Raw genomic sequence first — 27,995 nt, 5'->3', positions numbered from 1 at the left:
CATTTTCCAGGAGGGTTCTAAGATAAAAACAAACAAAAAAACTAGACACTGAGTTGTAGGATTTTGTTTCTCTTCACCTGTGTGAGTGAAACCTTCCTGCTCCATTCGGGCCAAAGTTCTGTTCCTTCTAATTATTTGAATCATCTTCATTTGTTTTCAGTCATTTTGACTAATGGGCTGTTGGGTGAAGAGGCAGAAATAAACCAACACAGAGCCTGAGTTCACGCGGTTCACAGACCAACTATCCCTTTTTATTTTCCAGCATCTGAAGATGAGAAATATTCATGAAGAGTTCGGATTCCAAATGGACATTTTTTTTCAAAATAAGAGCATGAACAACAATATTCATGTCGGGGACTCTGCTTGTAAAACGTTTCCTGGTCAGATCCATTACAGACTCAAATTCATCTGGATCCAGATGTAAGAACATTGTCCGTTATAAATAGAAACAGGTAGAAGATACAGTTAAACACAGTAGACTGGGTTATATTCAAAACACGGACCTTCCTTTTTATACAAAGTTCTGTCATTAAAATAAAATAAAATAATAAAAACATGTACATCAAATATACATTCTGACACTGGGCAGTCAGGTGTTCAGTCCTCTTCTCTTCCTCTAAGGAGACTCTACCTTTTTATTGTGCCTCTTTATAATAGTCCAGACTAGAAAGGTTTAGCCTCATCCCAAGTTGAGATGGTTTGTTCATCTCTGCATGTTTTGCAGTTTGTTATAGAATCATCATCGTTTTCAGTTCGGGCAGGAGCATTTGCACTCTGATATAACGGGGTACTGGACTGGTATCCAGGCGCATTTCAGACCCCCCTTTTTCTGCAGGCAGCGCCATCGTAGGATCGTAAAATAAGTGGATTTGGCAGGTTTGCAGACCATCCCTTCAGGGACCGAACAAGACCGCTTATTGTAGCAGCTCCCCACCTTCACGTAGCGCGGCCAGAATCTGCTGCCCAGGTCGTTCCATGCGTAAACAACCGGGCACAAGGCGTAAGACCAAAGCCACAGTTGCAGCCTTCTCCTGAGTTTTTTGCTCAGCTTCAGCTTCTTGCCGTGCTGCACCTCGAACTCCATGGCCCGGATCTCTTTGGGCATCGCCCCGGAGAGCTTCTGCCGCATCTCCGGGTCGCTCACGTCCTCGCTCCCCGAGTTTTTGTCCTCCGGCGCGGAGACGGACATGAAGTGCGGGTCGAAGTGGCTGCCCAGAGCGCTCCTCAGCTCCGTCTCATTGAGGTCCTTCTCCTTAGGGTCCAGGACCGGATCCGTGTCCTCCTTTAGGACCACTACGGGCAGAGTATCACTGGGGATGGGACGGAGGACATAGTAATGTTGGCACATGCCCTCCTCTATCCTGAAGCCCAGAGAGAGCACGAGCACAAACACAGCCAAGAAGTAGCAGGAGTTATCCATGTCCCCTGTCCGCGTCCCGGGCTCCGCTCAGTCACAAGATTCAGCGCGAGTCCGCCCAGAACCGCCAGAAAGCTCCGGGTTTCCCTCGGAGTCTGAAGGGAAGATATCCAAGTCTGAGTTGAGAGCGCGCAGCAGACGCGCCGCTCACACCGGGGGAGGAACCGACGCGCTCCAAGACTTCTCAGCAACTTTCAGACAGAGAGGGGGAGAGCAACCGTACAGTCCACGGCCCGGACCCGACGGAACAACACACACACACTTAGCCTCGAGCCTCCCCGGTCAGCAGGTCCCGGTGAGACAGCTCAGCGCCCCGCAGAAGGCTGCTCTCTGTCCGCATGTTGGCGCGCAGGCTGTTGCTGCCGCCGCCTCCTCTGGTCCTCTGCAGCCGAACTGAAGGCGCCTCTCACCGCGCCGCTGATGTCATCCCGCCCCGGACCGATGAGAGACCAGCCCCCATGTGGACCCGAACACACACATCCCGCTCACACGCTCTCACACACCCGCAGTGCGCGCACGATCACACACACAATTCTATGAGAACTGGGGCTATAGCGATGTTAACTACAGCACAGTGTGTGTCAGTGTGTCAGAGTGTGTGTCAGTGTGTAGTGTGTTGTGTGTCACAGTGTGTCAGAGTGTGTGTCAGTGTGTAGTGTGTTGTGTGTCAGTGTGTCACAGTGTGTGTTGTGTGTCACAGTGTGTGTCAGTGTGTGTTGTGTGTCAGTGTGTCACAGTGTGTGTTGTGTGTCAGTGTGTGTTGTGTGTCAGTGTGTCACAGTGTGTGTTGTGTGTCAGTGTGTTGTGTGTCAGTGTGTGTCAGTGTGTTGTGTGTCAGTGTGTCAGTGTGCGTTGTGTGTCAGTGTTACAGTGTGTGTTGTGTGTCAGTATGTTGTGTGTCAGTGTGCGTTGTGTGTCAGTGTGTCACAGTGTGTGTTGTGTGTCAGTGTGTGTCAGTGTGTCAGTGTGCGTTGTGTGTCAGTGTGTTGTGTGTCAGTGTGTGTCAGTGTGCGTTGTGTGTCAGTGTTACAGTGTGTGTTGTGTGTCAGTATGTTGTGTGTCAGTGTGTCACAGTGTGTGTTGTGTGTCAGTGTGCGTTGTGTGTCAGTGTGTGTCAGTGTGTGTCAGTGTGTGTTGTGTGTCAGTGTGTGTCAGTGTGTGTCAGTGTGTTGTGTGTCAGTGTGTCGTGTGTCAGTGTGTGTCAGTGTGTGTTGTGTGTCACAGTGTGTGTCAGTGTGTGTTGTGTGTCACAGTGTGTGTCAGTGTGTGTTGTGTGTCAGTGTGTCACAGTGTGTGTCAGTGTGTGTTGTGTGTCAGTGTGTCACAGTGTGTCAGTGTGTTGTGTGTCAGTGTGTGTTGTGTGTCACAGTGTGTCAGTGTGTTGTGTGTCAGTGTGTCACAGTGTGTGTTGTGTGTCAGTGTGCGTTGTGTGTCAGTGTGTGTTGTGTGTCACAGTGTGTGTCAGTGTGTGTTGTGTGTCAGTGTGTCACAGTGTGTTGTGTGTCAGTGTGCGTTGTGTGTCAGTGTGTGTCAGTGTGTGTTGTGTGTCACAGTGTGTCAGTGTGTGTTGTGTGTCACAGTGTGTCAGTGTGTGTTGTGTGTCAGTGTGTGTCAGTGTGTGTTGTGTGTCACAGTGTGTGTCAGTGTGTGTTGTGTGTCAGTGTGTCACAGTGTGTTGTGTGTCAGTGTGCGTTGTGTGTCAGTGTGTGTCAGTGTGTGTTGTGTGTCACAGTGTGTCAGTGTGTGTTGTGTGTCACAGTGTGTCAGTGTGTGTTGTGTGTCAGTGTGTCACAGTGTGTGTTGTGTGTCAGTGTGTCACAGTGTGTTGTGTGTCAGTGTGTTGTGTGTCACAGTGTGTCAGTGTGTGTTGTGTGTCACAGTGTGTCAGTGTGTGTTGTGTGTCAGTGTGTCACAGTGTGTGTTGTGTGTCAGTGTGTCACAGTGTGTTGTGTGTCAGTGTGCGTTGTGTGTCAGTGTGTGTCAGTGTGTGTTGTGTGTCACAGTGTGTCAGTGTGTTGTGTGTCAGTGTGTGTCAGTGTGTGTTGTGTGTCACAGTGTGTCAGTGTGTTGTGTGTCAGTGTGTCACAGTGTGTGTTGTGTGTCAGTGTGCGTTGTGTGTCAGTGTGTGTTGTGTGTCAGTGTGCGTTGTGTCAGTGTGTGTCAGTGTGTGTTGTGTGTCAGTGTGCGTTGTGTGTCAGTGTGTTGTGTGTCAGTGTGTGTCAGTGTGTTGTGTGTCAGTGTGTCACAGTGTGTTGTGTGTCAGTGTGTGTCAGTGTGTGTTGTGTGTCACAGTGTGTCGTGTGTCACAGTGTGTCACAGTGTGTCAGTGTGTGTCACTGTGTCACAATGTGTGTCAGAGTGTTGTGTGTCAGTGTGTGTCAGTGTGCGTTGTGTGTCAGTGTGTGTCAGTGTGTGTTGTGTGTCACAGTGTGTGTCAGTGTGTGTTGTGTGTCAGTGTGTCACAGTGTGTGTTGTGTGTCAGTGTGTCACAGTGTGTGTTGTGGGTCAGTGTGTTGTGTGTCAGTGTGCGTTGTGTGTCAGTGTGCGTTGTGTGTCAGTGTGTGTCAGTGTGTGTTGTGTGTCACAGTGTGTGTCAGTGTGTGTTGTGTGTCAGTGTGTCACAGTGTGTTGTGTGTCAGTGTGCGTTGTGTGTCAGTGTGTGTCAGTGTGTGTTGTGTGTCACAGTGTGTCAGTGTGTGTTGTGTGTCACAGTGTGTCAGTGTGTGTTGTGTGTCAGTGTGTCACAGTGTGTGTTGTGTGTCAGTGTGTCACAGTGTGTTGTGTGTCAGTGTGTTGTGTGTCACAGTGTGTCAGTGTGTGTTGTGTGTCACAGTGTGTCAGTGTGTGTTGTGTGTCAGTGTGTCACAGTGTGTGTTGTGTGTCAGTGTGTCACAGTGTGTTGTGTGTCAGTGTGCGTTGTGTGTCAGTGTGTGTCAGTGTGTGTTGTGTGTCAGTGTGTCACAGTGTGTGTTGTGTGTCAGTGTGTCAGTGTGTTGTGTGTCAGTGTGTCACAGTGTGTTGTGTGTCAGTGTGTGTTGTGTGTCAGTGTGTCACAGTGTGTGTTGTGTGTCAGTGTGTCACAGTGTGTGTTGTGTGTCACAGTGTGTCAGTGTGTGTTGTGTGTCAGTGTGTGTCAGTGTGCGTTGTGTGTCAGTGTGTGTCAGTGTGTGTTGTGTGTCACAGTGTGTCAGTGTGTGTTGTGTGTCACAGTGTGTCAGTGTGTGTTGTGTGTCAGTGTGCGTTGTGTGTCACAGTGTGTCAGTGTGTGTTGTGTGTCACAGTGTGTCAGTGTGTGTTGTGTGTCAGTGTGTCACAGTGTGTGTTGTGTGTCAGTGTGTCACAGTGTGTTGTGTGTCAGTGTGCGTTGTGTGTCAGTGTGTGTCAGTGTGTGTTGTGTGTCAGTGTGTCACAGTGTGTGTTGTGTGTCAGTGTGTCAGTGTGTTGTGTGTCAGTGTGTCACAGTGTGTTGTGTGTCAGTGTGTGTTGTGTGTCAGTGTGTCACAGTGTGTGTTGTGTGTCAGTGTGTCACAGTGTGTGTTGTGTGTCACAGTGTGTCAGTGTGTGTTGTGTGTCAGTGTGTGTCAGTGTGCGTTGTGTGTCAGTGTGTGTCAGTGTGTGTTGTGTGTCACAGTGTGTCAGTGTGTGTTGTGTGTCAGTGTGCGTTGTGTGTCACAGTGTGTCAGTGTGTGTTGTGTGTCAGTGTGCGTTGTGTGTCACAGTGTGTCAGTGTGTGTTGTGTGTCAGTGTGTCACAGTGTGTGTTGTGTGTCACAGTGTGTCAGTGTGTTGTGTGTCAGTGTGTCACAGTGTGCGTTGTGTGTCAGTGTGTGTTGTGTGTCAGTGTGTCACAGTGTGTGTTGTGTGTCAGTGTGCGTTGTGTCAGTGTGTGTCAGTGTGTGTTGTGTGTCAGTGTGCGTTGTGTGTCAGTGTGTGTTGTGTGTCAGTGTGTGTCAGTGTGTGTTGTGTGTCAGTGTGTCACAGTGTGTTGTGTGTCAGTGTGTGTCAGTGTGTGTTGTGTGTCACAGTGTGTCGTGTGTCACAGTGTGTCACAGTGTGTCAGTGTGTGTCACTGTGTCACAATGTGTGTCAGTGTGTGTCAGTGTGTGTCAGTGTGTGTTGTGTGTCACAGTGTGTCGTGTGTCACAGTGTGTCACAGTGTGTCACAGTGTGTCAGTGTGTGTCACTGTGTCACAATGTGTGTCAGTGTGTGTCAGTGTGCGTTGTGTCAGTGTGTGTTGTGTGTCAGTGTGTGCGTGTGTCAGTGTGTGTTGTGTGTCAGTGTGTCACAGTGTGTGTTGTGTGTCAGTGTGTGTCAGTGTTGTGTGTCTGAGCTGGGACTCTGTTTTTCTTCCAGACTCCAGGTCCTGCCTAAAACCCAAACTGAGTCCAGGCTGCCTGGTTGTTTTTCTGTCAGAAATCAGTGAGTCTGTTTTGGCAGCAGCCAATAAATGAAAGCTGGAAGCAGAGAAAGATCCTTAAACTGTCACAATTCACTCAATTAGTGAGCGAGGCAGCAGCCGGACTCCAGCAGCCGGACTCCTGCAGCCGGACTCCTACAGCCGGACTCCTACAGCCGGGGGCCCAAACCGTTGGAATGTTTGCTCATGTTGTAAAGGTTGAATTATGAGGCTGATAAAAAACGACTCTCGTCTCAGACGCTAATGCAGAAAAAAGATAAAGGGCCGACTGTGCTGGTCTGGACCGCGCTGAGCCCGGGACACACAGACGCTGAATGTGGGGAACTGGTTCCTGTTGGGATTCTCGCCCTGAGGGTTAATGTGCCCACATGGAGCTGTAACGCCGCCGTACGTGGCGTGACCTGTGACCAGCGGCGGCTCCCACACATTTCTAAAAACAATCAGTGACACGTCAAGAAAACCCTCCTGATTAAAACCACCTCAGCTCTGAGATCCACTACTTTCTGCTGACACACGTCCCAGCCTGCACTTGTTAAACCTGATTCTGTGTGAGTCCAGATCCCATCAACCTCCATTGTTGTCCAAAAACTATTACAAACTGTTTATTTTTGTTTTATTTAATAAATATTTTAGAGCTTTGAACCCATTTCCACATGACACACACAGACTAACTCCGTTTAGTATTTGAGAAGTTTGGTCCCTAATCAGTGTTTGTCCCTGGTCTGTCCCTCCTGCCTGCGGCTCATTTTCTGGCCGGCTGATGTGACAGTGTGTGACGGCGCCTCTAAACGCGGCACCGGGGCGATGCTCAGATAAGACTTCCTCTCTCTTTGTAAACCTTTTATCCTTCACTTCATATCGGGGCCACAGCAGCAGCCACAGGGGAGCTGGAGGCCCCGAGGACGCTCAGGTTCCCGGAAAAGTCCCCGCTGAGCCCTGAGGTGCCAGTCGGCCTGTGGAGTCCCAAAGGTTTGAGTCAGGACCGCAGAGCTCCAGGCTGCAGTTATTCCGACCAACAGCAGCTCTCAGCTCTGCAGACGTAAATCCTAAAAAGACCTCAGAAACCCAGTTTCATGTCAGCGATGTCCTGCAGGTTTTAATCAGGAGAGAAGGACTGGAGAAGGACCCTACTGAGCGTGCTCTGTAGCCCCCGAACAGGGCGCCGTCTTTAAACGCAGAGTCCCTTGACTGGTGACGGCACCACAGCTACGTGACCCCTGGAGGCTGGAGACCACCCTGACGGCAGTGAAACAGAAACCCATCGTGTGGTCCAGAAAAGAAATGAAAGAATCCATTATTCTTGTCCCTGCTGGTTTTTGGACTTTTATAAAGTCTTAACCTGCAGAGACACTGGCAGTAAATTGTCACTCCGGGCAAAAACATTACATCAGGTGAAATCCAGAGATCCCAGTCACTTATCATCAAAAGCCTCGTGCTGCCGTTTTCCTCAGAGCACCGAGTGTTTTCCCTCGCACACACGTCCACATGTTCTGAATCACTTTTTCCTTTGATTTTCCAGAACACGGCAGCGATACGGCCCAGCGCAGCGGATCACTGCCCTTCCAGCCTTTGACGGGACACGGCAGCCTTAGTTTAATCTTAATAGTGAATCACGGGGCCTCCCAGGACGAGGGCCCAAACAGGCCGGCGCTCGGTTCGTGACCCAGGCAGATAAAAACAGGAGCGCACAAAAAAAGCAGCTTCTGTTTGTGGTTGATGTAATTCCCTTTGATGCCGAGACAGCCGGGGTAATTTGGACGCTCCATTTGGGTGAGAAGGCTTCAAGGTGGCAGTCAAAGGGTCCGGCCTCCCGTCTGCCTGAGAGCTGCACCTCGTCCTCGCTCGCTGAGAGATACAGGCGCTGAACCAGATGTTCTCGCTGCTCACAATGAACCAAAACACGCAGCGTTATATCAGCCATTACGTTACCTCACTACCTGCTAAAGGACCGAACATGCCACACAGAGTCCAGGACAACGGTGCCCCTCTGGACTTGTCCCCTACTGTCCCTGAGGTGCCAAATCTCACAGTTTGACCCAGAGAACATCTGTGGAGAGAGCTGACGGTGGATGTTCACAGACCACCATGTCTGCTGTTTCCACCAGTGTCTAAGAAGTTTCCAGACGCCTGTTTGGTAACTGAAAAGACCAAACCAGATGGAGAGACTGGGTCTACGTTCTTCCACGGGCTGACCTTTGACTGCAGCTCATCCTCCTTTTCCTGTGCTGAGTTTCTCCACATTAAACAGTCGGTGTATTGATAAGAGCAGAATCTGACAGATGCGGTGAATCATGACGTGAAAGCAGATGTGTCTCATTTGTACATGACACCAACACAAACGACTTTTAAAAACATGACGTTCGTCTCATTCTGCAGCTCAAATTCCTCAAACATTTCCCTGAACTTTTCAGCAGCTTCCAGACTCAGCGGCATAAACGGATCAGTGTTTGCAGAGCGCCGTGTGTTCCCACTGACGGACTCGCCGTGTGCACAGCCAAGTCCTTCAGCAGTGATCCTGCGGCTTGGACCGACGCTCCGAAACGCTCCCAGGGCTCCGGCGGGAAAACTCCCTGCCAGCGGTGGTGTGAGATTCCAGTTGGTTCACACCCTCCCACACAGCGCCCTCGGGCCGCCGCAGCTCGGCCTGCAGTCAGGAATCCGACTGCAGCAGATTCCTCAGACACCTCCAGGCTGAGCGGAACCAGCCCAGGACCACGGGCCAAAATCCTAAGGAATCTCCTGAGTCTCAGGTCTACGCGTAATGATGGAAAGTAACTATGTCCATTTACTGTAGTTGTACTTTACTGCAGTATTTATACACCACTGCATTTCAGAATACTGTGATTTTTACTGCTTTACACACGAACGTCTTAGTACTATGCAGTATTAAGTTGCTAAATGATCTCCAATAAATACATGAACCAATCAACAATCAGTTATTTCTAAATATATATACATGAATATGTATGACAGGAAGTCAACATGCAGAGTCCTCTCAGCTTCGTGTGTTAAACATCATGTGGGAGACACAAACACACACGTGCCAACAGGTCGACTGCACGGCTGACACCGGGTTACCTGACGTCTGATGGGCAGAGCTCCACTCACTACCCAGAATGCCACAGACGGGACAGCGAGGACAAGGAGGAGGTGACGAGAACCGACCCACGGACACGCCGTCGCCTTTCTCACCCGCCCGCTGACAAAGACAAACTCAAGTGTAAGTGCACAACATCCACATAGGACAATGTTTATTCCAGCTGTTAAAATACATCCATTCATGTGAGCTCAGAGGTCAAAAGGTCAAACTGCATGAAAACACCAGAGGCTTCTTTTAACACAGTCCATAAAAAACATATCGTCCTCCAGCTGCAAATAAATAAGGTGAGAAGTGGCAGTGAAGTGGATTCATAATTCTGCTCAGGATAATATACAGACAGAAGATCGTTTGAGACAAAACAGTCCAGAGGCTGCAAACGTGTCCGCGAAGCAGGAGAACATGGGAGCCTGATGTGTGCTGAAGCTTCAGGTACAGCATTCTTTACAAACAGGATATGGAACCTTTCAGAATAAAAGTCTTCAGTCCACAAACAGACCGACTGTTATGTCACGTGACACTTTGTTACAACCTGAGTTTTATTTTTGTCTCTCTGGCCACAGGTTCAACACTTTAACCCCTTTATTATCACGTATCATCTAACAGGTGCTTCGTGATGCGGCACCGAGTCTGGTCGACACACAGTTTCCAGCTTCCTGTGCCGAGGGACACAACTGACACAGGAGTCTGTGCTAAACAGCAGTTTAGTGAAATATTCTTCTAATTAGATCAATGAGCATGAAAACATATCAGCTTTGTCATATGATTAGAAATATTCAGGTGGATGTTACTTTAATAAATCATGGGTCTGGAAGTGGGTCAGGACATGGACTGAGAGGAACACTTCAGGAGTTCACGTGTTCGCGTCACTTCCAGATGAAGACGTGGAGGTTTAGCTGAAGCAGGTGAGCCGATGTCTTTTCTCTGGTTTTATGTTGAGCCCAACTGGCAGGACTGTCGGCCTGAGCTATGAAAATAAAACTCAAGTTGTACTTCACCATAATTTACACTTCAGTGTAAATAAACCGTTTAAAATGACATGAAAAATTGTTTTGGGATTTTTGGAGAATATCTTCATTTTCTTTTTTAATGTTGAATGAGAAGATGAATATCCGGAGGCAGGAGCTGGTTAGCCTGGCTTAGCCTGAAGCCGGGAAGCAGGGCAAAGAGCTGGCCTGGCTCTGTGCAGGGTTCAAATGTCCACACGTTTAGACTTGAGTTTGTGCACAGATTAGTCAGAACATCCAGGCTCGCTGTCTCTGCTGCTTCTGGCTTCACGCTAAGCTAATTATGTCCTGGCTCTGGACGGATTTTTAAAATCGATCTGGGCAAATAAATTTGCCAAAATGTCCAAACACCATGTGCTTCATGCAGGAGAACCACAGTCAAGCTAAAGCAGCTGTTACACACTCAAACAACAGCAAAACATCTAAACTCTGACGTCACATGTCTCTACTTTCCAAGCTAAAGATAAACTGACCTTACACAGCCACTCATGTTAAAAGCTGCCACAGCTAATGCCCAGGTGCAGCCAATGTTCAATTAGCTTTCATTCCATAGTTGCCATGTGCAAACTTTAAAAACACACGTTAAGAATCTGTGCATGTTCGAACGGCTCTCAGCCTGACAGGAGCTTTGTCTGGTTCCTCTATCACACAAATAAAACCAGAGGAAACACACCGGCAGCCTCAGAGGGACGCTGCAGTAACGTGGACACCACAGGCCTGACAAACAGTCAACAGGAACAGTCAGCTCCGACTGCACGGCCAGTCTGAGGGGCAAAGTGCAGACTGTTTGCTTGGACCCCACCCCCGACCTAAAACCCCCAGACCCCTGACATCGTCATGCTGAATGCAGGAGGAGGCACAAACTGGACACAAAGTTTTAGTCCAAAAAAGCGACAGCTACAAACTACTTCATGCCAACAAAATACAGCTGTGACTACACAGACGGGTCACAACGTTATGACCCAGTGCACGTGTCCGGCTCTGGGGGAAATGTGCAGGTCTGAAGACCTGAGTGGCTCTGAAACACCAAGGCTCATGGGGGCTCCGGGTCTGATCAGGGACAAATCACAGCTGTACTGGAACAGGTCTGATCCACACCAGCTCCACCACAGGACTTACAGGATCCGCTGCTTGGCGCCAGATACCACAGGAGCCTTCACAGGTCTGGTAGAGTCCAGGCCTCGGTGCGTCTCAGGTCTCAGACATGTTGGGCAGCTGGTCATAAAGTTCAGGTTCATCAGCGAAGTCATTAACATTCCAGGTAAAATAGTACATCTTTAAATCTGAGAATACAAAAATACTTCAGGTTTCTATTGGTCTGTGCAGGCCACGTGTTTGAGACTCGAGGGAATCAGACATCTTTATATATATATATATATATATATATATCTCACTTTTCCTTAAACCGACCACAAGTTAAATGGACCACAGTAAGACCTGATTGGAGCAGCTCAACATAACACTGACTGAAAGATTCAATCGTCACAGGAGACCACGAACAAGCGGACTAAACTGTACAATCACTTCAAGTAGAGGAGCCACATAAAATGATCATCTGCAGGAAATCTTTTCAATTCACGAGTTTGAGAGAATTTAAGTGGGAATTTTTTTCACAAGCCACAATCAAAACCAGCGTTTTTGGTCAACATGCAGAGTCGTGTGCAAAGTTCCTGGTCGGAGAAGCAGTGCCTGCTTTAAGGTTGCATTGATTATTTCTTTGTAACAGTCGATGCCATGGTTTCTGAGGCTTGGCGGAGTTGAACCAGCAACTTTAGTTTAGTTTCCAGTCTGTGGAGAGGTCTGAGGGCCACTGCCAATCACCACGGTGGTAGAGAGACAAAGACAGAGCTAGAGACAGAGAGAGAGGACGGGGCTGTGGGGACATGAAGTGAAACCCAACAGCTGATGTCCAGAGTCTGACGAGAGTTTAAAGCTACACTGGGCACTTTTCAGATTTGGCAGTGAAACAGATTCATGGAAAAAAAAATCTGAAATGATGTAACTGCACAATCTGGAAAACTGAAAAGCCTCTGCTGGACAAATTTATATTTTCTTACTCTACAATCAGTTTGTTATTAAAGTACATGTTTGAAAAACACCAGCAGCAGACACGCGGCTGCATCCATCAACTAATCGCTGCAAACTGTGGTGACAACACACCCTGAGCCTTCATCACAGAGGAAATCAGCCTCCCTTTAATTTAACTGAGGTTTGAACTGAACGAAGAGTGACATTTGCCAGACCAAGCACTTCAGGTGTTTTCTCAGGTAAAACTAAGACATAAACTAAACGGCAGCTTCTGAAAAAGCATCACTCATCAGAAGTGTTTTCAAACAGCTTGTGTCAGAAACGGGTACTCTTTAAAAGATAAATGACTAACTGGTTGATTTGGCAAATTCACATTAGATCGCGGTGCCGCCTCTGAAAACAGCCTTTCTATGTGACACTTCCTGGGCTGCAGTGGAAGAGACGGACATAAACTGGCAGAGATGTGATTTCCTTTCTGCAGGCTGTGCCATAAAAATCCTGCCCAGTGCAGCTTTAAATACTTTAAAGAGTCGAGCTGCTGCGACTCTACAGTGTGCTGCTGAGTATCTCTGACACCTGTGCATTGGTTTGGTCATCTGAGTCTACGTCCTGGCCGGCGGCTCCTTCCAGCTCCTCCTCCACCTCTCCAGCCTCCGCCTGTCCCACAACCACTGACACACCTGCAGCCTTCATCTTCTCCATCATCTGTCTTCCCCGCTCTTCCTCACAGCCCCTCCTCTCGTAGCCTGGCGACAGATCCTTACAGGGCTCTACAAAGATCCTGCGGACGTGGGGCCGGGACTCCCGGTGCCGACCCTTCCGGCTCTCCAGGATACAGGAGGCATGGCTGACGTAGGTGGTTCCCTCTGGAGAGGGTAGGTCCCCAGGTGGAGGCAAGTCCAGGTCCAGCTGCTTGGTGTAGATGCCCTCAGATAAAGATCCGGTGTGACTCTCCCCACTGTGCCCCCTGAGCCAGCGCTGGGGCCCACTGAAGTACTGGCCTCTGTGGCTCCTGGAGAGCAGTTTGCGTTTGGCAGGGGGGTTGGCGAGGGCCCTCAGAGGAGCAACACCCTCCTGGTGGCTCTTGGAGAGGGAGAGGCCCTCCAGAGTCTTGGTGGTGTCAGACAGTGCTGGCGAGAGCGGGATGGACAGAGGCAGGTCTCTGGAGAATCTGGGAGACAGAGGGAGTGACGGAGAGCTGGGCAGGGCTCTGGAGAGGGTGGGAGAGCGAGGACAATCTTTAGATGGAGATGGAGAGTGGGGGAGGAAGGGTGATGAAAGAGGAGCATCTTTAGATTTGGGATCCTTCATCACAGGTGAGAGGGGGAGGTCTTTGGGCGGGCAGACACTGTACCTGGAGGGTGGGGGATGGGAACAAGAGTCCATATGACTTACAGAGAAAACGGCACAGTAACATATGTTTATCTACCGCGCTGTGATCACATTTCCACTGCATCCTAAACTTAAAACCTACACATGAGCGTATGTTTCTGTGCAGATGAAACCTTGTTCTATTTATCATTTGGGCCAGACCGGCAAGGTCCACTGTTGTTTATAGAAAAGCTTGATTTGATTTATTAAGGAACCAACAGAAAAGTAGTTCACACACTCCTCTGTAAGGATTTGCTATTTTTGTTTGAAGTAGTAACCAATCATGTCTAATAATGTCCTGTCCATTAATACTGTCTGTCTACTGTCTAACACTGTTTGCTTGATGACCAAGTTCACTTCCTGCCTTACTGTCTCTTAGGCTTATTCTTTTGTTGCCCATAACAGCCCCATCACCATGGGTTATCGTTTAAAGTTGAACAGTTATTTACCACAGTTGTTAATTTTACCCCTAAGAATGACTTCGCTAGTGCAGATGGTTTCTAGTATAGTCTGCAGACACAGTTAATCACCTGAGCTCATGAATCTGAAGCACATCTGGGGCGCTGCCACCCAATGAGTGCAGGACCTGCTGGGATAGATCCTGAGAAGGAGAGTAGAGCAGGTCCAGCTCGCGGGGGCTCAAGGCGTCACTGGAGTCGTAGTCGCTGTCTGTAGGCAGAAAAACCTCAGAGGATGCATCTTCATCTGAGCCGAGTAGAGAGTCTGAAAGCACAGACGAAGAGTTAGGGTGAAATTTCACATTGCTTCTGTTTTTGTGAGTAAAAACATGGAGCTGCCACGTTCTAGCTCACCACTAATGGCTTTTCTCCTACGGAGCTCAGGTGATGGGGAAGGTGTGGGCAGGTAGTCCATGGTTGAGGAAGTGGAGTCGGTCTTCTGTTGGCTAGAGTCGCCCTCTGGAGCATTAGCGTCAACCAGGCAGGTGATCGGCACACCACCCCGAGGCTGCTTATAGCGAGCGCACTGCAGGGCGTCTGTAATCCACCGAAGGTCACGACGCATTTCATCCAGCTGCTACAGAAACAGATGGAAAAACAATCAACAATCATGTTGTGTTTGCATCTTTTCTGCAAAGTGCAGGTTTCTGATGTTGATCCAACTTTTTTTGATAAATTTTGCAATTAGTTACGAACCACATAAGATCAATGTGTGTTTCTATGCAGATGATATTGTGTTCTATTTATTATTTGGTTCTTACAACATCCGTCTGCAGACCTGCCTCAAGCAAAAATCAGAAAATTAATTGATTGTTTGCTAATCTATCAAGAAACAAATTTAAAAATGCACTGATTCCACAAATTTGATGCTGCTCATACTCGTGTTTAGATGTTTAAACAAGAAACCGGGTTTCCGTACATGAGATAAGAGGTGTAGTGATTTCTCTGCCAAGTAACCAGGTCTCTAATCAGCTTTTCACAACTGGACATGTGCCTGACAAAGACTGCAGACATGACGGTGTCAGAGTGGTGCTGCTGGATTTATGGACATGGACAGATGCTTCTCTGTGTTTCAAAGTCTGACTGAAACTCAAAGTGGCCTATAAAGTCTAAATAAGTCTGTTTCCACTGTTGTGCAGGTCACTACAGTGCATGTAAATGAGCAATGTGTAGCTGTGTGGATTCCCTCTTTAACTGGGAGTGAACTACATCATGAGTGAATGTGAGTGTTTTGCTTTTAAAGAGGATGAAGTGTGACAAAACGTTTAGCAGCAATTAGCCGTCAGTCTGACAGAGAGCAGGAGGCACAGCAGGGACTGACAGCTGGGATGACTCGGCTGGAAAGAATGCAGAGGCTGAGGCGCAGAGTGAGAGTTTGTCGAGAGAAAGCAAGAAGATTCCTGCTCATCCCACAGACACAAGCTGAGCGTCTGCTCCGTTTATTTACCAACAACATTCACCCGGTCTGACTGCAGTCCATAAAATCAGCGTCATTAATCTTAAGAAACAGCTGGGCGATGCACACACTGAAATGCCTGCATCCATTTATTGACATTTACAAAATATTTATATCAAATAATTAATTCACAGCTCATAATTAAAATAATTCTTTACAGCTGAACAAAAACTCAATCAAACAATGTAGTTTCTCCAGCTGAACCCCGTGAACCCACACTGCAAAGATGGAGATGGCTGTAACCACGGTAACTGTACACAGCAAAGATGGAGATGGCTGTAACCACGGTAACTGTACACGGCAAAGATGGAGATGGCTGTAACCACGGTAACTGTACACTGCAAAGATGGAGATGGCTGTAGCCACGGTAACTGTACACTGTACACTGTAGCCATGGTAGCACGATGCATAATGCGATACTTTCTTTATCAAAAGCCAAAAACCAAATCAAAGTCAGTCCCCACTGCAGTGATGGAGACTACATCCAACTTCAACCTGGGCTCAGCTGCAGTCATAGAAAAGGTAAACAAAACTGAGACACGAGATGCAAAAAACAAAAACAAAGGTCTCCTGAAGGTCTGTGCCCAGAGCATGCACAGGTGTGAGGAGGCTTCACGTTGCTGTGGTGGTGAAGTCTATACTTCAGCAGGGACACAACGCTGAATATAAGGAACTTTCCATCTGCAGCTGATCAGAGCGTGACAGCAGCTTCACCGCTTCATGATTTAAGACAAAGCCGGAGACGCAGACAGGTTTCAAGGACGAAGTGCAACTACAGCTGCTCTCTGCTCAGCATCACGTCTCCCAGACCTCAGCGTGTTTCACTGAGTATCCATCCAGCCAGCGAGTGCATGGATACTACATTAGTTCCCACCAGAGTCATGGAGGACAGACTGAAACTGAGGCTTTTGACTATCCCTTTGATAGTGTCTGGACTTTCCCTTTTTAGTTTTCACTCACTTTCTCTGTGTCTTACTGAGCTCAGATCGATGATGCCATTTAAAATGAAGCTGCACAATAAAGTGAACACTCAAAGTGAGGAGGTCTGTAGTTTATCTCCATACGGTATCTCACACTGTTTAATTCCTGCAGTTTTATGGTGTATTCAGTCAGAACTGCAGTTACCATTTGGATTCTCCATGGACAAAGTTTAACTGGTAAATCAAACAGCAGAGGAGAACAAGAATAACTAGAAAATTAATTTGGGTATAGATTTAGCAGCTAAGTCACATCAGGCAGACTGTGACGGTCACACGTGATATGTTGCAGCAACACATGCGTGCAGAGGGTTTCTCTCCATCAACGTGTGGCGAGTCTGAACAGACTGTCCAATTAGACGAATCACGTCATCTTCACACTAACCCACTTTCAGAAGTGCAGCAGCTCACACACCTCAGCTTTTGTAACCTGGAGAGATTTGCAGCAAACATGAAGATATTTTGTTAGAAAGTGACATTTATCGCATCTTTGCCAAGTCAGTGAAAACATTTGTGTAGATTTTCAATATTTTGTGAGGACACATTTGTTTTCAGAAAAAGAGGATGTTTTTGGAAAAAGTCAGGAAAAGAGAAACCACATATTTCTAGATTTATTTTGTCTGGTCCTCCCGTCTCCTGTTTGACAGGTTATAAACTTCATGTCCACATTCAGGAACAGACAAGGAGCGTTCTCACAAGTATAGAAGTGCAGACATTTTTGTGAGTCTTCACATCGATGTTCTGCTGCCTCTAATGAGACACACACTGCTCCTCATGCCCTGATTGCTGTTACTTTTTCCCCTGACGTTCCCTCCCTCTCTCAGCAATTTGTGGTCGAGGGGCCACTTTTTTCCTTTAAAATCACACACACACACACACACACACACACACACACACACACACACACACACACACACACACAGAGCACCCTGGTGGTTTTGTGGTCGGTCTGCTCCAGACAGCTTTACTTTCTGACTTTCTGCCTTGTGAATCTGAGCAGCCGTTTCTGGACTTGTCTTTAACCCTAGAAAGAAAAAAAAAAACGCCTCCTGTATTCACACGTTGCTGCGTCAACAAACGCCTGTGATTGGATTACGGACTCACCTGCTTTCACACTGTTTGTTTAAGCTCCTGCTCTAATCACGGTGAATGACTGAGTCAATCTGTACAGTAGCTGCAACCACAGGCACAGATTTCTGAGAGCGACCAGACTCTGTTGTTCACAGTGTGAACACGTCTCATTTTAGGAATTTTTCCCACATCTATTAGAAAATTCTTCCTTTGAGCGTTTCACAGCCAAGTTAAGCTGACATCTTTCCATAAACGAGTTACCACACTTTTTCCATATCTTTGTGACGGAGGCTAATGCAGCGGATTCACTAGTGTTCCTGCTGTTCTGGTCTTAGGGTGACCCACAGCTGGGAGTTTACCACACAGCAGAAGCGTCTGCAGCAGCTTTCTTACCTGGATGTAGTCCAGAATGAGCTGATGCCTCTGCTTGGCTGTGGCTACCTCGCTGTCAGTGATGGCCTCCCGCAGTGCCTGCTGGGTAATGAGTGCGTCCAGGTCCAGAACGGAGGACAGACGACAGTACAGGCTGATGAACTTCTCCTTGTAGGTGCAGAAGTGCACTGCAGACAGAAAAGAGAGAACACTGAGACCTGGTGCTGCTCGTTTAAAACGCCTGCAGGGTGACGTGTTTTCTAAAATTATTATTATTATTAAATCAAAGAAAATAAATACTGAACACGATCAGAGACAAAGATCATTTAAAAAAAGCATTTTGATAGAATGAGCGTGGAAAACAATTAGCAGCTCTTTGCATGTTCTCACCACACAAACACCTTGTTTACTGTGAACTGTGGATGTGAGAGGATGAAGAAAATGTTCTTTTTGTGAAATGTGCTTCTTCTTTCTGCAGTGAAAACACTCACATGTTCAGATTCATACGAAACAGTCGGTGCAGTGAGCAGCTGCTGTGAGAGGTCAGTGTGTGTACAAAGACACACTATTGTGCAGTGTGTGGGTGTTATTGACACATTCTTGTGTGTGTGTATGGGGTCAGCAGAGACGCCGTCCTGCTGGAGCCTGTATGCTGATTTAGTGCTTCTCCCTGCAGACTCAGAGAGAGTGTGTGTGTGTGTGTGTGTGTGTGTGTGTGTGTGTGTATGTAGCAACAACACACACACACACAGACACACACACACTGCAGACACCACAGGGCCTTCCCAGTGCTCCTCTGTACACCTGCACAGTTTCTCCAGGTGTCACTGCTGTTCGATCAGCTATTGAAAGCTGATTTTGATATTTCTGGTCTGCCTGTGGATGCACATGTGTGTGTGTGTGTTTGTGGCTGCTGTTACCGAGTTCGAACATCTGCAGGGGGAGGTGGAGGAACCCTGACAGGGGGGTGTAGGGGTTGGACTGTCCGGGGGCGGAGCAGACGTCGTCGGCCGCCGGCAGCAGCAGCAGGAAGGAGACGCCGTGACCAAGCTCCACCACTTCCTGACTGTAGAGACGGAAGTGACGGGCCTGCACACACATTTCACCGAGTTACTTTGCTTCCCTGCACTGACCCTCCACCACAACCACATCAAGTCTTACTCCGGCCTGAGCCCCAACCAGAAAACTGATGACTGACCTCATGGCCTGAGCTTTTTGTCCCTGTGCAGAGGAGATACAACATCAACTAATCTGGAAGAGGCCCAGAGGCTGAACTGTCCAGAGAGCTGATACCTGGTGCAGAGGTAGGTTGATGAGTTTCAGCAGGGACTTGATCGCCGTCTGCAGCTCGTAGTACAGTAAGGGGGCGTGGCTCTCCGGCCTGGGCTCGGCCTCCTCGCTGTCATCCCCGCTGCGATCCTTCTCTACTGCAGCTGACAGCGTCTGGATCCAATCCCACTCCTCCCTGAACACCACACACACACACACACACACACACACACACACACACAGTATGGTCACATCCGGTCCCAGCAGCTTCTCCATGTCAGCAGGAAACCAGCGTGTGGCCTGTTCTAACATCTGACAGCTGGAACCTGTCAAGGTGAGTCGAACAGTCGAATCCACCCACCAGAGGTCCTCAGCAGACAAACAGAGGTGGACACACAAGAACAAGTGAAGGTGTGAACAGAGCGTTGCTTCACACCTCCACTTCCTGTGTGTGTGTGTTAAAGGGCCTCTCTGTGTCCACCTCACCTGAGTAATCACCTCCGTCACCTCCGACCAAAACAAACAAATAAATCAACCAGCGGCTCATTTACACAACAACTGTTCCTGCTGCTGTTGAAGCTGAGTGGGGGAAGCAGCAGCTTCCAGTCACCAGCACAAACTGAACCAGCACCTTCAATTTCTTCTCTCATTTCTGTTTTTAATCTTCAGTTCACATCCTCCTCATTCTTTCTGTGTCGTCTCATATACGACACAACATTCTCCTTTTCCCCTCAAACTCCCTCAACAGCCTAATATTTACTCAGTCTGAGGACTATTCCTGCCATCGACCCGAACACACCTGTCCAGGTGTTCCTACTTTTGTTTCGTGATTCCCACTTTTCCATCGCTCCATGTCCAGAAACAGGAAGACACACAGACTCGGCCAGGCGAGTGTGTAACGTCTACGTTCTACAGCAGGTTTAGACTCTGCAGTGTTGATCCACTGACACTTCGTGTTCTGTTTAATATGTAAAGATGCAGAGAAGCTTTTTTTGTTCATGTCCTAACGTTTGGTTATTGTTCCCTTTCAAACGAGGCCGTCATATTTATCTCTCCATCACGACTCCCATTCAGCCAGTTCAGCCTTGAGGTGTGTGATTTATTGCTGTTAATATTTAGCAGTGGCACTAACCTCAAAGCTTCAGTGTAAAATCAGCTCGGGTTCTGTCTGTGCCTCCAGTGTAACATCTGGGAGGATGTGTGTGTTTGTACCTGGAGACGTTGGCGTTGTCTCGTACCCGGGTGTGACAGAGCATGTTGGGGGCCCGCTGCGACACCAGGACTTTGATCTGGTCTACGGAGCTGCTGAGCTTCAGGTATCCCAGATAGAGTCCGGGGGCCAGGCGGTGAGTGCTGCGCCTCTGGTACGCCAAAATGTCCTGGAGGGCAGAGACGGAACGAGGACAGAAACAGGTTTTACTCCCTCAGACCTTCCATATTATAAACATCAGTTTGCTTTTATGTGTCTGTGCCACAGGTCCAAAGCCCAGACCCTGCCTCCAGGCCTCAGAACATTATCATCAGAACATCTACAGTTTGTTATCACCGTCCATTTGATCCAGCAACAAAAATGGAATAATAATAAACGTTATCATTAATCTTTAAAGGCTTCGAGGGGAAACTCAAGGCAGAGCAGCATTTATGTGCGTTCACTCTGTAACCGGTTCACTTTTGTTTTTGATGACATTTAGAGAAAATGAACAGAAGCTAAAAGTTTCTCTGCCTCTATTAAAACATACATGATCTGTTACATGAAGCGGTGGACATAAATCCAACTTCCTTTGTCCAGGCTGGATAAACCAACAGTGTGGGAGGATGTTCCTTTTCAGTGGATTTCAGGTTGTTAATGTGTCTGTGACATTAAATGCATCATGAAGCCCAGTTAAACAGACGTTCTGCATGTCTTTGTCTGAGCAGTGGAACCTCCCGACCTTCCTCACCTGCATGGTGATGATGAGGATGTCGAGGGCGTACGGCTCCTCGGGCGTGGACAGAGACTTCCTCTGACTCTGCAGTTTGGTCACCTGCATCCACTTCCCGCTGAACAGCGAGTGCTGGCTGTCCATGTCGCGGATGGTCACCAGCAGCACGTTACCGTGCCGGTCCTTGATGGGCTCGTAGTGGATCCGACCCAGATTGTGAGTTCCCAGGAGGTTCTGCAAGACGAAGTAAACGTCAAAGAGAAAATGGAAGCGGAACAGTCCACTGTCGTCTGTTGTTTGAGGTGAAATGCTGCACACATTCAGAAGTGATTTGTCATTTTCAGCTTCCTGTCAGTGTTTGGTGTCCTGACCTGCAGCTGGCCAGCGGCAGTGAGCATCTTGTGCCTGGCCTGCAGAGTGGAGGACGACGACATGGACACTGACATGCTCTGCCTCAGCCACCGGACGTCCTCCCACATGCAGGACAGCTGCAGAGACAGAGAGAAACATTAGTGCAGCATGGATTTAAAATTCATCAGAGGAGACTTTGAGTTTAAACGCTGCTTTCATGTTTCACGTTGGTCAGGACCCTCGTCACAGTTTGACTGAATTCTATCTGTACATTGTGAAAAGCCTGCAGAGAAACTAAGAAGTAGATACTGCACCTTGGTGAACCAGAGGAAGTCCTGCATGAGGGAGCTGCTGTAGGAGTCGTCCACCTCCACAATGGGGATCTGGTCCTCTGCCGTCACCAGTAAACTGTCCTTATGGTAGAAAACAGCTGCCAGGTAGATCCCCCTGCGGAGCCACAGGCCTCATTTCATTTTTCTTTGTGTGATGCAGCCAGTTGCCTCAAATAAACCTGCTGCCTTTTGTTTCATCTGCCGATGTTAAAATGTGTCACATGGGCAGAAAATCAATAACAATAACACAACAAAGATTTCACTGAAGGTTTTAGAGAATCAGCCGGTGAAAATGATTTTTGACTAATTCAAGAAATCCAAGTTAAAGGTTTGCGTGGTGACAGTCTGGTGTTCAGAGCCGAGTCAACAATGTGCGTTCATTGTTTCCTGTTAACACCTTTTAATAAATACGGAGCTTCTAGACACATGAGGTAAGTTAGAAATACTTTACAGACGTTAGACACTCTAGTTTTTATCAAACAGGAGGAAACAGGTCGTTGGCTGGGCACTATTTTCAGCGGCGGATGAATCAGTGGCAGCAGGCCAGTGCGTGTGGGGCTGAGTCAGAATAAACTACCGTCATCCAGTGTGTCACAATGAGAAAAACCCTGACTGTTCCTTTATATGTGACCATGTGACAAACCTTTTCAGGGTTTTCACAAACTTGTTGGACGAGTTGAACAGGTGTTTGAGACTTCTGGACACCGACTGCTTCCTGCTGGGGTTCTGCAGCTTAGAGGTATCTACAGACGAGAAAAGAAGAAGAATGAGAAACTCTCCTTTTCTACGCCAAGGCCCCATCAGGCCTCAGACACAATCCTGCTTTAGAAATCAGCAGGATTGTTTTGTTGAGGGGTCAGCTGGGTCGAGTCACTCTCCCAAGCTGCTGGTCAGACTGAATGTTATCTCCTTCATTCGTTGGGCTGTCTCTGTTCCCTCCTGGTCTCCATGTCTCCCCCAGGGGCCGGTGGCCGGCCGCTCAGCGATGCCAATCTCCAGACCACAGCGCCCCTTTGTACTCCGGCTAATTAAGCGCCACATAATTGCAGTCCTGTAAACAGACTGGTGGACTGACGCTCACAAACATGCTGGTGAGCTGCGGTTCTGCCTGGCAGCTCGCCTGCAGACGTCGAACGGAAACGAGTCCCACCATTACTGAGGCAGACGACGCGGTGCAGGCCGGGGGAGGGGCAGGGCGTTCATTCGGAGGAACACACAAGAACCCCAGCCGGAACATGTGCAGGCTCTGGAACACGGTTGGCGCCTTCCCCCCGTGTTCAAATTCTCCAAAGCTCTTCTGAAAGAGCCTGAAGACTGACTGGTGATGAAGAGGAGTGAGGTCTGAAGCTCAGGGAGGACCCCAGGTGTGTTCAGAATCTGTGATACTGGGCTGAAAAAGTACCTGATGTATGTGCTGTTTCAGTCCGTGTGTGAGGTGCTGCTGGGTTTTACAGTCTCGCTTTCTTACCATGGTTTGGTTTGAAGAAGTGAATAGCAGCTTTGGTTTGTGCGTGTTGAAAGCAGTGATTACAGCCTGTTTGACCCTGCAGTCTAAGCGCCTTTTGTCCAGGCTCTGCTGCTGCACTCACACTTTCATCTGTCAAATTGGCCTTTCAGAGCCCGTCTGAGTAAACCCTCCTGCATCCGCACAGACTCACAATAATGATGTGAGACTAATGACTGTATTTCTGCTACAGATTGACCCGTGTGTCAGCAGCCAGGCAGAGGACCTTCGGCTTCACTGCCTCTGAAACATTACACAACCGTCGCTGCAGCAGTGAGTGTTTTCAACATGCCATTCAGCAGCAGACCCACGAACACGAACACACACACACACACACACACACACTGGAGCTGTTATTTCAGGAACAGGTTGAGGCTGCCGTCGGTCTCTCCTGCTGTAAAAAGTCTCTATGTGTTTGCAGCACTGGGGGCTAACTGGCTTTGACAGGTGGATAATATGACAAGAGCTCGGCGGCCTACTGTGCTGCGCCGCACGTCACTCAGAATAAATAAAGAAATGAGTTTTGGTTGGAGCGGGCTGAAAAACATGATCGGAGTCGATTAATGAGGCGACTACCTTTCCATGTGACGGAGAGCAAAAAAGAAAAGGAGCATGTGGGGGTGTTATTCATCCATGTGTTGGTCTTTCATTACAACATTGTCATTAAGGTTTATTATCTAACTGCTTATGACAACAGCTCAAAGAAGAAGCTCAAACAACAAAGGTGGGCAGGTTGTAATGGAGTGAAAAGAAGCAGCACCACATGATGATGTGTGTGCGACAGACGCACCACCCTGTGTGCACATCGCAGATTAAGAAGTGCAGGCGGCTTCACGAGCTGGCTCGGCTCTACAGTGGTGGCTTTGTACCCACGCTGATTAATTTCACACATTTATTTTTGGCTCTCTGAGAATAAACTGTAAAGATACACACACACACACACACATGGTGGGTATGTATTACAGCAGGAATAATGACTAATTGACCGTGCACTCCAAACGTAAATTCAAACATTCACATGAATGACTTTTGTTATTTCACTTTCCTCCCTCTGGCCCAGCTTCACCACAGCTAATCCCAAGTGTTGATCTCTGGGTCTCGAGCTGCGATTTTAACAACAGATGCGTGAATGTTTGTGTCACTGTGTCGTGAACTGGCCGAGTTAGCGTTTTCACACCCTGGAGGGACTGGTGGCTCTAAAGGGATGGGACTGAACTGTGGGTCCAACACCAGTTTGGGCCGAATTTAAACATCTGCCTTTGTCTTCTGTTCTGAAGCTGCAGCAAAATGTATGTCCAGCTTTTATCAGGGTGTAGAAACAGGTGGTTGGGTCCCCACACACTCCCCTCCTGGATGAAATCCACGGTGTGTTTGGTTTTTTCAGTCCACTGGGAGGATTTTACAAAGCAGTGTGATGCGTGTGACATAGTAAAACATATAAATTGACATAATCCAGAATTGCTAAACTTATTGAAGCTGGTTCATGTAGGTTGGCACTTCCTGTACGTGTGTGTTGCGGTGAAGAGACGTATTTTCTGGTTAAATGCTTCCTGATGTTTCTGACTCTCACACTGGATCTTCTACATTTAACTCCTGTCATTTCTCAGGACAGCGACTCTACGAACGTCTCCAGGTGAGACTGTTTAGAGTCACTCCGTCACTCTGTTCTGACACCTGTGTAAACCTGTTACAGGTGCAGGTCCAAATAACAACATGATGTCCTAAACAGTGTTGTGGAGTCCACCTTCATATCCTGAGACACTCACCTCCACAGCAGTAGTGTGTGTGAGTCGCTCGGACCTGCTGCAGCAGACGCTCCATGGCCTCGATGTGGCCTCGCCTCCTGGGCTCCCGACCTTCGCTCTCCCTCCAATCTGAACAAAGAGCCAGAGACAGTGAGACTGACAGGTTCAATCCGGGAAAACACCTTTTCTCTGTTCCCACCCTCAGTCCTCACTCAAACAACCAGGTTGGTGTCGTCTAAGCTTTTTGAGCGTCAGGCTGAAGACGCCCCACTTTTCTCATGGAGGATGCTGTTTTCTCTGCCGTGTATGAATCAAACTGGGTGTGTCTGCAGTGTCTGCAGTGGGGCGAAGACTAATGACTGAACACTCTGCACACCTCAGTAAGTTTAAAGTGCTGAATATTTGACCTTCAGACACATTTGCACTGAGACGAAATGCCCTGACGCACGAAGAACAACAGGAAGAATCATGTCTCCTGTCAACCCTACACAGACCTGTGGTTTTCTCTTTCCACCCTGGTGTCGTGAAGACCTCCTGTTGGCTGGACACTCCATGAAGCCTACATTTGTATTTTTGTACTTGTTCTTACAATAGCTCAACACCTGTGAGGGACTAATGGCTTTCAAGCACCTCTAACACTTTCACTGTGCTCTGCATCTTTAAAACACTCTCCCCCTCAGCTTTAGTCCTCGTCTGCTTCTCACACACACACACACACACACACACACACACACTTCAGTGCAGCCAGACAAAGCCAGACAATGCACATGTAACCAACACACACACAGCTCAAGGCCAGAACGATTGAATGTGCAGAAAGAAAGGGAGTCGTGACGGAGAGATGAAACCGATGTTCTGGACCCAAGGACCTCTGAGCTGAACACAGAACACTCAGATGATTCACAGCTGACTCACCGTTTACTACTGACCACAGGAAGACTCCAACTTATTTCTGTCTTTCTCATTAGTTCAACCACCAGGAACAAGCAAAGAGGAAGGATCACTGTTGGGTCCTCATAGTTTTCTGATTATTTATTCTGTCCAGCTATTTGTTTGATTGTGTTTGTGCTTTAAAATGTTTTCATCGTTCTCTGCTTTTATCTTTTAATTGTATCATCTGGTTTTGCATTAAACCAGTTTAAAGGTTTTTATTATTTCACATTTGATGTTTTGTGTTTCTCCTGAACTGGTGGTGTTTCCACTCTCCACGTACAGTAGCACACGTTCTCTGTGCGACAGTTTCAGAACAGGGAAAATATCACTGCTGATGGAACTGAACATCATGACCCCAGAGTTCTCCAGACTGGAGCTGTTTGTCTCGGGACTAGTTTTCATGTCACGGGTTAAAAAACCTTTGCCGAGCACAGCCTGTGCTCACTTCGCACTGGGAGCAGAAACAAATCCTCACATTTCAGAAGCTCTTTGCTGTTTTCCATTAATTTTCTGTCTGTTAACAAATCAACTGATAGATTTGATGATGTCTGAGTTTGTTCATAATGAAAGAAGAGGAAAAACTTACTGGATGGAGCTGCAGATGGAGGCAGGGAGGAGGCGGGTGGACCCCAGCCCTTCATGTTGTAGGCCGACACTCGAACGTAGTACAGCCGACCCTGAAACGTGAAAACCCAGAAAGTTTGGACGCTCAGTCAAAGTGCTGGAACATTTATGAATCCATGTCCCATCCATGCCAGTCAGGGACATGGACCAGGTGTGAACCCCCTGAGCGCCTAAACTGCCCCCGTGCACAGACTGAACTAACATGTGAAGAACAACAACATCAACATCAACATCAGTTTCCTCCAAAGCTGCTGGGTTCCCATATGTTCCTTCCAGTTTGGCTCCATCAGAAGCTTCTCCATAAATGTCCAACCAATGGGAAGTGGTCTCTGCACTGCCCCCCCCCCCTCCATGTTGGTGTTTCCTGCTCTGTGCTTGTCTGGTTGCTGTTGTTTGGACGGCACAGGTGAAATAACCCAGGACAGGTAAAATATTCCTGAATGACTGTAGCTGCATATTCTGAGATACACTAAAGTCATCAGACATAGTAATATTTAGTCTAAGCTGATGCATTTTGCCTGGAGCCCAGTCCGTGTTATGAGACCAGGGGCCTGCAGGTGAGGACAGAGAGTCTGTTGAAATCGTTCTTGTCTCTATGGTCAGGTTTTGTCCTTGTAGCTGTACATCAGCACAGGCTAACACCAACATTTCACATTTGGAATCTGACTCGGACTGAAGTCCAGTTACAGCTCCTCTCACACACACACACACACACAGACACACACACACACACACGCTGTGTCTCGGCCTTTCCAGTCCAGCAGCATGTTGTTTTCTGCAGTGGACCGTCTGAACGCCGGCTGCTGCCCCAAATGGCAAACAGCAGATGCACCACAGTCGCCGTGTTGACGTGGCAGCGACTGTCGCTGATGCCACTCAGCAAACACGACAGAAAGTTACAGGGAAAAGATTTTATGAATGTTACGTCTGAAGCGACGGTGTCAGCTGTTTGTTGGTGTGCTGAGCTGAGAGCAGCTGTTGCTGAGAAAACCAATCACAAGTCAGGGATCTGCTCCATCTTCAGTCCAGTCCTGTAGATCAGGCTTAAAATGATTTCCTAATCAGTGAAGGTGGAAGTATTCATGATGTGTGTACAAAATCTGACCTGTTTCCTGAGACTTGGTCCAAACATGAAGAGTCAACATTCTGCCAGTTTTTAATCTGACTGACCTGCTCTCTGGGTTAATGGCATGTGACCAGAGTAACGGCAGATATTTTTAGTACAGGGGGTCACACGTCCAGAGGCTGTGAGGACACAGTCAGACAGAGTGATGCTGCTGTTACCGTGGTGAGGCTGCTGATGGTGCACTTCAGGGTCTGCAGATCGTCCAACACCATCTCTCCAGCCAGCAGTGAGAAATCCTTCAGGCAGCTCCACTCCACTGCACACACAAACACAGGTTAAACTCCCCTCAGGTCAACAGCAACCATGTCGGTGCAAATCAATAGTTCCTCCGAGACGAGGAAATTATACCATTAACCTTAATCTGCGCTCATGGCCTCGAGGTGTGTCTAGTCGCCTGTCTCTGATCTGTCGGGTGTGTGAAACCCTCATGTGAAGACAAAGCAGCGTATCTGCTGCAGTCTAACCTTTGGGAAATCCCACAGCTCTGAGAATTTATCCTACTTCAATTATCCGATTAC

At 48.1% G+C, this 27,995-nt stretch overlaps 2 protein-coding genes across 2 annotated transcripts in view; both read right to left on the bottom strand.

The window, feature by feature from the left end:
* Window positions 1-748: 748 nt before the first annotated feature.
* Window positions 749-1,420, bottom strand: nog3 (noggin 3). The gene has a single exon (XM_026315923.1). It carries the CDS (start codon window positions 1,418-1,420, stop codon window positions 749-751), a length of 672 nt encoding a protein of 223 aa, XP_026171708.1.
* A 10,651-nt stretch (window positions 1,421-12,071) lies between these two features.
* Window positions 12,072-27,995, bottom strand: part of ankfn1a (ankyrin repeat and fibronectin type III domain containing 1a) — a 57,800-nt gene continuing 41,876 nt past the window's right edge. The window contains exons 12-25 of the mRNA XM_026316507.1: window positions 27,636-27,733; window positions 26,314-26,404; window positions 24,816-24,923; window positions 22,189-22,288; window positions 21,528-21,660; window positions 21,234-21,350; window positions 20,881-21,096; window positions 20,153-20,319; window positions 18,965-19,136; window positions 18,592-18,760; window positions 17,693-17,859; window positions 14,150-14,372; window positions 13,868-14,060; window positions 12,072-13,320 (exon numbers count right to left, since the gene is read on the bottom strand). Coding sequence (XP_026172292.1) covers window positions 12,513-13,320; window positions 13,868-14,060; window positions 14,150-14,372; window positions 17,693-17,859; window positions 18,592-18,760; window positions 18,965-19,136; window positions 20,153-20,319; window positions 20,881-21,096; window positions 21,234-21,350; window positions 21,528-21,660; window positions 22,189-22,288; window positions 24,816-24,923; window positions 26,314-26,404; window positions 27,636-27,733 — 2,762 coding nt within the window. The 3' untranslated portion in view covers window positions 12,072-12,512. The remainder of the gene's footprint in view (window positions 13,321-13,867; window positions 14,061-14,149; window positions 14,373-17,692; window positions 17,860-18,591; window positions 18,761-18,964; window positions 19,137-20,152; window positions 20,320-20,880; window positions 21,097-21,233; window positions 21,351-21,527; window positions 21,661-22,188; window positions 22,289-24,815; window positions 24,924-26,313; window positions 26,405-27,635; window positions 27,734-27,995) is intronic.

The sequence above is a fragment of the Mastacembelus armatus genome, chromosome 19 (assembly GCF_900324485.2).
Source record: "Mastacembelus armatus chromosome 19, fMasArm1.2, whole genome shotgun sequence".
Classification (NCBI taxonomy): Eukaryota; Metazoa; Chordata; class Actinopteri; order Synbranchiformes; family Mastacembelidae; genus Mastacembelus; species Mastacembelus armatus.
This window is presented reverse-complemented; position numbering and strand designations above follow the sequence as displayed.

Coding starts and splice junctions, on each gene's coding strand:
- nog3 (XM_026315923.1), bottom strand. CDS start 1,420: ATGGATAACTCCTGCTACTTCTTGGCTGTGTTTGTGCTCGTGCTCTCT.